The sequence below is a fragment of the Vombatus ursinus genome, unplaced genomic scaffold (genome assembly GCF_900497805.2).
Source record: "Vombatus ursinus unplaced genomic scaffold, bare-nosed wombat genome assembly UNPS02014770.1, whole genome shotgun sequence".
Lineage (NCBI taxonomy): Eukaryota > Metazoa > Chordata > Mammalia > Diprotodontia > Vombatidae > Vombatus > Vombatus ursinus.
Window position 1 is genome coordinate 10,534,700 of NW_020954548.1, and position 10,161 is coordinate 10,544,860.

Below are 10,161 nucleotides of genomic sequence, written 5' to 3' on the forward strand. Positions count from 1 at the left end.
TGTCATAGTTTTTAGTGAAGGGAGCAGGGAAATTGACATTGTTTAGATGAGAGTGGCACATGACCTCCCTGAAATAACACCTGATTTAGAGCCTGAAGACCTGGGTTCAGATAGATATTGGTTCTGCTAAGTCAAAACTTCTCTGTGCTTCACTTTCACCATCTCCAAAATGAAAGATTTGTACTAAATGACCTCTAAGATTCCTTCCAGCTCTAAATCTTATGTTCTTATGATCCCTTGTGCCCTAAAATGTGGATAATGCTTGAGACTATAGCTACAGAAATGAAGGGTTGGTTCCTTGATTTATTGCATCACTGATTTCACCCTGATTTTGGAAAAGGAAAGAAAAGAGGAAATGTCAACTTGCTGAGTAGATGGATACTGGAAACACATGTGCTGTTTCCTCTCTTTGGAATGACCTATTGCTCCTCCTCACCTATCCACCTGTCCTTCAAGATGTAGCTTCAGTCCTACCTCTTCCATAAAGTCCTCCCCAACAGCTCCCAACCCTCCTTGGCTGCAGCAATCCACCTTGAGCTCTTCCTTTTCAGAACTCCTATAGCACTTATTGCTTCTACCCTCATTAGGAGTTTTGGTCATATATTGCCTTGTGTAACATCTTCTATGAATTCACTACCCCAACCCCCCATTCTCACTGGTGGGATGGGTCCCCGGAGAGTGCTTGCTCTTTCTTCCTTCAGGATTCTAGGGGTAACCATGAGGGCTTGTAGCTTCTAAGATTAATGCTTTCCATTAACCAGTTGACATCAATTACCTTTTCCAAAGGGATATTTATTGAGAAGGCATAGCAAGGACTGAAGTACAAAAATATCCCTCCACCCAAAGTCAGGGGAGGTGAACTCTTTCCTGGGAAGAATAGGTTTGAACTTGAAGCACCAATTACTAAGGTACATGTAGGGAATATGTTGTGGTGAGGGGTACCTTAGGTCTCCTGGCCCTGGAAATCCTTTTCTGCTTCCTCTGAGTTTCCATCATTGCAGCTGTAGCTGAGTGTAGTGAGGAGCCAGTCCTGAGGAGTGATCTGCATAACCCAGTGAGTTAAGCAGGTTACTCCTCAGGGCTGGTTCTTTACCACATTCAGCAATTGTTGCTACTGGCTCCAGTGGTCTCTGCTACTGACTCTAGTTACTGAGGGGAACTCTGAGGGCTGTTTTGACTTTTAGAAGTGCATAGACTCATAGCCTGGGTGGCATTCTTTCTCCGGATACTCCTTTATTTATAATCAGGAAAGAATAAACATGAAAGAACCCAGAGAAACAGAGGTACTGAAGAACATGTAGTCACTTGATAGGAGATAAGACAGCCTCCCACCCACCAATGGCTCATAGTAGTATGCTCCTCGTTAGAAAGCCATCCAGGAAGAGAGTGAAAGATCATTTGTTGGAACTTTTTATGTGCACACTTAGTTCCAATCAATGAGAAGACTTTTTATCACTACAATTCCTAATTAATTTTCCTGACCAAGAAGGCTCACCAAATCTCCACATGCTGGACTGAAACCAAGTGGGGAATATTACACAAACATCAAGTACTTGGCTCTCACATATTACATTTACATTTGTTTCTATTTTTTTCCTACATACTACATACATGGAGAAGCCATGTATATCAATAATTTTTTTTAAATTGGGAAAACAAGTCTTCCCAATTAAATTTTGGCTTTCTTAAGGGTAAGTATTATACTCTTCTAATTCTTTGGTATTCCTGTAGTGACTAGAATAGTGCTGTACACACAGTAAGCATCCTTGTAGAACATTAGCCTGTTGAGGGCAGGAAATGTTAATTTTTTTATCTCCTATTCCTAGCACAGTCCACATAGTAGGCACTTAAAAATACATGTTGAATTGAATTGAATAAATATTTGTTGAATTTTACATAGTAGAAAGCACTGACTAAGCCTTAGCTTTAAACCAACCATTAAAGTAACATGTTGATTTTATTTGTAGGAGAGATTATGGTCTTCACAGAGTATTACCAGTGAAGTTAAAGCCACCTGAGCAATACATCCCAAATGAAGAGAATATGGATTTAGTCACAACATATAAACAGGATTACAATCCCTACCCTGTCTGTCGAGTAGATCCTGTCAGACCACGTGAAAACAGACATCCATGTAAAGAGAGGATGGAATCTCTGGCCACATATAAAGGTATTGTTTTCTTTGGGAAGTTCTCTTACCAGGTCATTCTACTTAGATCAGAAAAATATTTATTGACATACCTGGCTGCTCCAGAGAAGTGTGATTAGGGATGCTCTAGAGAGGCAGTAGTGTGAGAGAGTGAGGAAGACCTGGCTTCAGTCTTGCCTTTGACAAATATTGGTTGTGTGACACGTGGCAAGTCAATAAGGAGTCTAAGAATATAAATTGCAGAGAAGTTACTGTTCTGCATCGATAGAGGGGAGGGGATTTCCTTAAAAGGAGTTTCTTGTACCAATAAAATACATTCCCAGGCCAAAAAAGAGTGTCCTCAATTTGCTTCATTTTTAGGCCAATATTTCAGGTTCAAGTTAACATTAGTTAACTTGTTATGTACCTGATGTAATGACTTCTAATGTAAGCTCTCTATCATTGTTACCTCTATCAGGTTTAAGTCTGGAGCAAACAAGCATGCCATGAGGACAATATACTCTAAATACTGAGCACCCATGAACAGGGCATATTATCATTATTAAACAAATCTTACAGCTATGTTACCCTGATGTGTATGTAATGATGTGAATGATCATTATTGTGTTATATAAGTAAATGTTATTTTAAAAAAATAGTAATAGTAAATTTAAAATAGTAATTTAAAAAAAATGACCAAACTAAGCCTGGTTGAGTTTGGGGAGTGGGATGGAGTAAAGTCCTGTTTCATCACACCTTGTGTGACTCTTCACACCTCAACACTGGGAGCAGAAATATTTCTTGGATTTAGAGGCAATGTGGTAGAATGAATAGAGTAGTGGACTTAAAATCAGGAACATCTGGATTTGAACCCCACCCAGCCTCACATACTTACTAGCTTTGTGATCCTGGGAAAGTCTTTTTAATCTTCCTGGGACCAGTTTATCTCGTCTGTGAAATGAATAGTCTAACTCAGTGACTTCTAAGGTCCCTTCCATGTCTCTGCCTATTCTTCTCCAACTCTAACTCAAAGGGAAAAACTCTCATGTCCTTCTCCTTTTTAGTCCCTATCATTCAAAGAAGACTAAATTAAAAAAGGAAATGTAGATCTATCTGGAATCTCACCTCATGTCCTCTGCTTCACAGATACTTATATGTCTAACAAAGCTCAACCTTGAGCACTAGTAGTGTTCAAGACCCAGGCTCAAATCCTTGCTCTTCTTACCTCCTAGCTATGTGACCTTGCGCAAGTCACTTTCTGAGTCTCTTTTCACTTCAATTTCCTCATCTATAAACCCAGGGGGTTAGCTTCAGGTGTTCTGTAAGGTCCCTTCCATCTATAAATCGTATGATCCAACAGTCTTCCCTACCTGTTTCCTGAACCTCAGGGCTATTTTAGGGAATCTTTTGCATGTAGTAGCTGAAAGCAGCTGTTAGGTCCCTAAAGTTCAGCTCCTTGTTTGTTAACGAAAATCTATAAAATTTTATGTATTTATTTTATTAAAAAAATTTTAATGCACCAAATGGCAGAGCATCCAAATTCTTTTTTTGGGGGGGAGGGGCAATCTGGCTTAAGTGACTTGCACAGGGTCACATAGGTACTGAGTGTCTGAGGCTGGATTTAACTCAGGTCCTGTTGCCTCCAGGGCTGTTGCTCTATCCACTGCACCACCTACCTGCCCCTAGAATCTTTTTTAAAATTCATATTAACACTTTCTGAAAATACACAATATATACTTTTCAAAGCAAATATACAAATAGCTGAGAGAGCCAAGCTCTGTTTCAGATAATCTATATGAAAAGTTGCTATGGGATCCCGAAATTGGAAAATTTGCAAGGGGGGGGGGTGAGGTGATCATTTAAAAGTCACCCATACCTGTATAATTTAACCATATATTACTTTCTTTCCCCTTCTATCTCCCTCCCATCTTGGAGAGTTTTCTTTTTGGTCTTTTTCCTTTTGTTTTCTCTTAAGTTTAGTTTAGCTTGTTTGGGAAGATATGATACACTTTAAACAATACCCTTGCAGGTAGGTGCCAGTTAGGTTAGCACGGAGAGAAACTCCATGCCATGATCTTCCTAGTGCTTCCCAAAGGTTCAGGTGAGAGAGGATAAATAAAATCAAAGCAGTCTCTAGGCTACAGCATTCAAGGCTGTAGCTTATGCACTGGGAAGGTGTTCAGGTGGACATTCTAGGATTAGTTTTCCTCTCCTTTATGTGAATGCTCACATGTGGTCAGAACTATAACAGAAATTTTAGAAGGTGTTCAGGGACCATTCTTACCTTATCTTATTATTTTATCACCGGGTCAAGTGACTTATTTTTTCTGTTATAATTCATTTGCTGCATTAGTAATTTCCCTCGCAACTTCACTATTTTATGTCACAACTTCTTCCTCCTTCCAAATGGGGATAAAAAAGGTGGGGAGGGAGAAAGACAAAGATCATTAAAAGCCTCATTTCTTATAGGCAATATGCACGGAAGTTCTGCCTACATATTCACTCCCCTTACATTTACTCCATAGGAACCATATGTAAATCTTTCCCTTTATCACTGTTAGGGTCAGCACCTTTCCTGCAGCACGGGAACGCCAGTAAAATACACTGGAGCAGCATTTGGTTGTAATTTGTGGTATTTTCAAAACAACATGCATTTGGAAGGATGTAAAGTAAGTATAATTATTCAGTGCTGTGGCTCTGCATTGAGCTTTTTGTTCAATCATTTTTCAGTGGTGTCCGACTCTTCATGACCCTCTTTTTGGGGCCTTTCTTGGCAAAGATACTGAAGTGGTTTGCCATTTTTTTCCCCAGCTCATTTTACTGGTGAAGAAACTGAGGCAAATAATAGGGTTAAGTGATTTGCTCAGGGTCACGTAGCTAGTAAGTGTTTGAGACTGGATTTGAACTCAAGTTTTCCTGGGGCCCAGTGTTCTGTCCACTGTACCACCTAGTTGCCCCTGCATTGAGTTATTTTCTCTCTCTCTCTTTTTTTTTTGTTTTTTTTTGTTGAGGCAACTGGGGTTACCCAGAGTCACACAGCTAGTAGAGTTACTTTCTTTAAAAAAAAAATCTATAGTGTATAAAACAAAATCCCTCCTCTATGCCCCACCTGCCTACTCCCTTTGTAAAGTATGGTTTTTTCTGAATACCTGATCAGTGCCCTGGCTTTACTAAACTCCTTTGGGTGAATTGTTTATACGGTGAAATTGTGTAGACTTTCAGGATCTCAATGCAAGGGGACATCACAAGTGTTTTACATATGGAATGGTAGAGGGGAGAACAGTACAAAGGATAGTTCAAAGTTTAGGAACTTGACTTCTTAACACATCATCTATCACGTGGGAAGGCCCGTAAAGTTCCTGGTCTCCTTCCTGTTACATCTAGGGAGAATGCACAAGCACAGCACCCCATTGGACTGTCATCTCAGTTGATTGTGTTGGTCTGCCTGTGGAGCATGTGGTTTGGATTCCGGAGAAGGTCCCCTCTCAATTCACCCTAATGCTTTCAAGATGCTGATGTAACCATTAATTTCTCTGGGAAAAGGATTAGGCTTTCAATTAAAATGTAGCATATTTTGAATACGTGGTAGTCTCGTTGGCCTAAAATAAACTTACAGTGTGTCGAGGGGGACTGCACACATGCAGCTGGATAAAACTGACGTTTCCCATCCCGTGCTTTTTCTCTCTTCTTAAGTAAGGCAGTAAGCTCAGTAAATTCCCAATACAGTCACATACAGTGATGTCAGAACCTTGGAGTTTCAGGGAGTTCACTTGGGTTCAGATCAGTTATTTCAAGCCTGATAATTTATGAGAAGTTTATCAGAAATTCTGACACGTAATACAGCCTTGTGGCTCTCTATAGCCCTGCACTCATTCAGGAAACTTAGGGGACTGATCTACTCTCTTCCCTCCTTCACATTTCCTTATAGACTGTCTATGTCCAACTCTTCCAAACAAATTTCCTCCTTTTGGGGCTTTTTTGTTGGAAAGTCTGTGTGAGGGCCTAGAAAAAAACATCTTCCATGTATAGCCATTTGAACTCTTTTTGTGTGTGTTGGGAAACTTCCCTAGTAGGATGTTTTAAAATGTGACCTTGGGTAGGTAAGTCATCAAACCTTCCTTTGTCTGTGTTGCTTTATATATAAAATGGGGTTACCTAGATGGTACAGAAAGTCTCTTCAGCTTTCACAAGCTATAATTCTATGATTCTTCGAACTTTGGTCTTTAAAATGGGACTACCTAAATGGTACATAAGCTACCTTCAGCTCTCATAAGCTATAATTCTATTATTCTTCAAACTTTGGACTTTCAAGAGTCTTATGACCTTTTGATTTACAACTTATGGGACCCTCTGGAGACTTATAAGTGAAAGTCTAGATGTGGGGTCTTTTGTCGAACACAGGACGGTAGTGATGAAGTTAAGTTGTTTAAATACTCATTGTCATTTTGCTTCTTCTTATCTCCCATTTCTTGGTTGCTTTGAGAACCTGTGAAACGATGTGTTCTTGTATATGCTTCTCAGAGGAGTACCTACTGGCCTCACACCTTGTAAATAGAGGGACCTCAGTTGATGTCTTTTGGGTGACTAAATGGTCTAGTCAGTGACATTTTGCACGTAAAGTCACACAGCCAAGGATTCTGACTGTCTTCCCCATAGACAATGAGAAAGAGCACTGGACTTGGAGTCAACTGAGGTCAAAGTTTAGCTTGTCTATATACTAGCTGCATGGACTATATGAAATCTTCTTAAATGTGTCTGAGTCTCAGTTTTTTCATTGTAAAATGGGGATGATAATCTGTGTACTTTCTTACAATGTTGATGTGGGGATTAAACAAGGTGTTGGTAAAAAAAAAGCTTCATAAAATAAAATACTGTACAAATGTCAGCTGTTGCAATTTTTATTATGATAGAGATAGGAGACTTTCATGTCAGAGTCTCTTCCCTAGTGGCTGCATGCCCAACTTTCCCAGCCTTCTCCAGGAAGTCATTCCCACCTACTTGGAAGAGGTGGTGGTAATTTTCTTCTGGTCTGCATTCTCTATGAAATATGGTGGTGGTGGTGTTCACCCAACCAAATAGCATCTATTTCTCATGGCAACATACTTATTCAGTATTTTGCCTTTTAAGTCATTTGTCTTTTTAGAAAGTTAGCTTATAATGTTACCAGGCTTAGATAGTAAACTCTTTGAGGTAAGGGACTCTGTAACTCTTAGGTGGTGCAGTGTATAAGAGCTTTAGGCCTAGAGTTGGGAAGACCTGAGTTCAAATGTGGCCACTTCCTAGCTGTGTGACCGAGCAAGTCACTTAACCTTTGTCTGCTTCATTTTCTACAGCTGCAAAGTGAGGGTCATAATAGCACCCACCCCATCGGGTTGTTGTATAGATCAAATGAGATAGCATTTATAAAGTGCTTAGTGCAGTGCCAGGTACACAGCAGTCCCTTAATAAATGCTCATTCCCTTCCTGTCTTCCCTTTCCCTTCCCTATTTGTTTAGCAAAGCACATGCAATATTGGCACACTTAATGAATTCTTGGGATATTGATGATCTAAATATGAAGTTCGTATCTGCAATTTACTTAAATTTTATAAGTGACTATATTGAAAAATGTTTCTGTTGCCTCCTTATTAAGCCATAATTCAATAATAATGTTAGATAGAAGGCAGATAACACTTTGCAATGTATAGGCACGTTAATCAATTTGATCCTCACAAAATGAGGTATTTAAAGGAAGGGCATATGGTGGGTATCCTCATTTTACAGATGTGGAAACTGAGGCCTTAGTTAATTTTATAGATGTGGAAACTGAAGGACTGCTATAATCATGTCATCCCTCTACTCAAAAGAACCTTAAGTGGTTCCCCAATGCATCTTGAATAAAGTAGAAATTCCTGCTCCTAGAATTTAAGGCTCTCTATAATTTAAGGACCCCTAATCCTAAAGGCTCAACTAATATCCCACATCCTTTCTCCCCCAAGAAACTTTCTCTGCCCCCACCCCTTCCCCTGTATAAAAATGAACTTCCTTTCCTTAAATTTCTTGTTTTGCCTGGACTTGTTCTTTGTCTGACATAGTGCCTTACATATAAACGGCCCTCAATAAATGCTAGTTAAATTTAACTAAATTGTCTAACTCACCTTTTGTGTCATAATGCTTTGGCACTTGCTGTTCCTTGCCCCTGTTAGACTATAATATGATCCTTAAGAGCAGGTCTGGGTCATAGTTGTCCTAGTGCTAAACATAGTGGCTTATGTATAGTAAACATTAATGAAGTGGTTTGCTTAAGGCCACACAGAGCTAGTATGAAGCTGAGGCAAGATAGGAACCTAAATCTGTTGTTCATTCCAGTTCACCAAGTTGCTTCTTCAAGATTGTTATTATTATTGGGTGGTTATCATCATCATCATCATCATCATCGTTATCATCTTCTAGGTGCAAGGGGTGTGCAGCAGTGTGGGAAATGAAGCTTTTGTTTTTAGAAATGTTATATAGCTGAAACATTAAGTCCTTAATTCAACTAGGAACTAGGTGACCCTTGTATTTTATAAAGCAAAAATATATTTAGGAGTAGATTACTAATTTTCAGTCATGTACACACACATGCACACACACACACACGTGTACACACATACATATACTCACACATACATACTGTACATGTCAGGAGGTATGACCTGTGTTGATTTGTTTCCATTTCAGCTGATTACGTGCCCTGGAACCAACCAAAACGAGAGCTGATAAAACCAGATCAATCCTATCGCCCAGCAACAGCAAAGTTTGATTACAGAACCACTCACCAGGATGATTTCCCTTTCAGGGGCCTAGTGACCACAGTGAGTTGCAAGCCGCCTTATCAGCAAAAGACATGCTCCCTACCCCTGGAAGACTTGACCAACTACAGGCTGAATTACGTGGCACATCCAGTAGAGAAACGAATTCCAATGGAGGTCAGCAAGTTCAAGCCCTGTGACATCCCCTTTGATGGCCTCACTACTCACAAGGAGGCCTTTAGGGGATTGCTTGGGGAGCCTGCCAAATCCCTGAAACCTAACCCCAAGATTTCCAGTTGTGACAGCCCCTTCTCCAACACAACTGAGTTTCGGGAAAAGTACCAAGTATGGCCAATTCCCCACCTGTACTCTCGGCCCCCTGTGGTTTACATGCCCCCAGATGAGAAGATGGACCTCTTGACAACAGCCCAGGCTCACTACATTTATCACAAAGGGGCCCCTGCAAAATGCTGCCGTCCTGTGAGACAACCTAAGAAATCAGGGCGCTTCGAAGCCTCCACAACCAACAGGGATGACTTCAAGCAGTGGCCCACTGCCAAGCAAGACCCCATCAAGCCCGTCGCTCAGCTCGACTTGCCCAAGGATCCCACGGACTACCTCACCACTACCAAGACCTACTTTGTGCCTCATCCACCCATTGTCACAAAGAGCTGTAAACCTTTCATTCCCCCTGCCCGGTGTCAGGTCCCTCTGATAGGCGAAACCACTTACAACATCAGCTATACTCCTAAAGAACTGGTCAAGTGCCTTGCTTCATATCCTGAGCCACCAGGCTACACTTTTGATGCAGTGGATGCATTTGGCCACAGGGTGTATCGCCCTGTGTCCCACTTGGACCAACTTGGCTCAAGGAAGAACAGTTGTCTTTCTACAGAAAGACCAGATGGTCCCAACCAAAGGGAGCTGGCAGTGACAGTTTGATTCTTTTTCCTTTTTGAAAAATTTTTCTCACAAAATTTCTAAAATTCACAATACTTATCATACAGTCTGTTGAGATTTATTCCTTGAAAAACTTTGACCTTCTTGATCATTCCCAGGGGTATGTTCCTGCTGGAAAATCTGAATAAATGACAATCAGTTTACCTTGGGAAAATGACAGTTAATCACTGATGATTGACGAATTTCTTCTCTTGACCCTTTCCCCAAGCAACCCCACACTTCCCAAATCCCATGTTTTCTTATATTTCTTAAAGATGGATGGGAGTGGGTTCTCTCAGAAGCTAATTTCTTACATTTGGATCTA

The 10,161-nt window shown here is 40.5% G+C and overlaps 1 protein-coding gene across 1 annotated transcript in view; it reads left to right on the top strand.

Annotated features, from left to right (window-relative positions):
* Positions 1-9,839, top strand: part of SAXO1 (stabilizer of axonemal microtubules 1) — a 42,727-nt gene extending 32,888 nt beyond the window's left edge. The window contains exons 3-4 of the mRNA XM_027863051.1: positions 1,968-2,170; positions 8,827-9,839. Coding sequence (XP_027718852.1) covers positions 1,968-2,170; positions 8,827-9,839 — 1,216 coding nt within the window. The remainder of the gene's footprint in view (positions 1-1,967; positions 2,171-8,826) is intronic.
* The last annotated feature ends 322 nt before the right edge of the window (positions 9,840-10,161 follow it).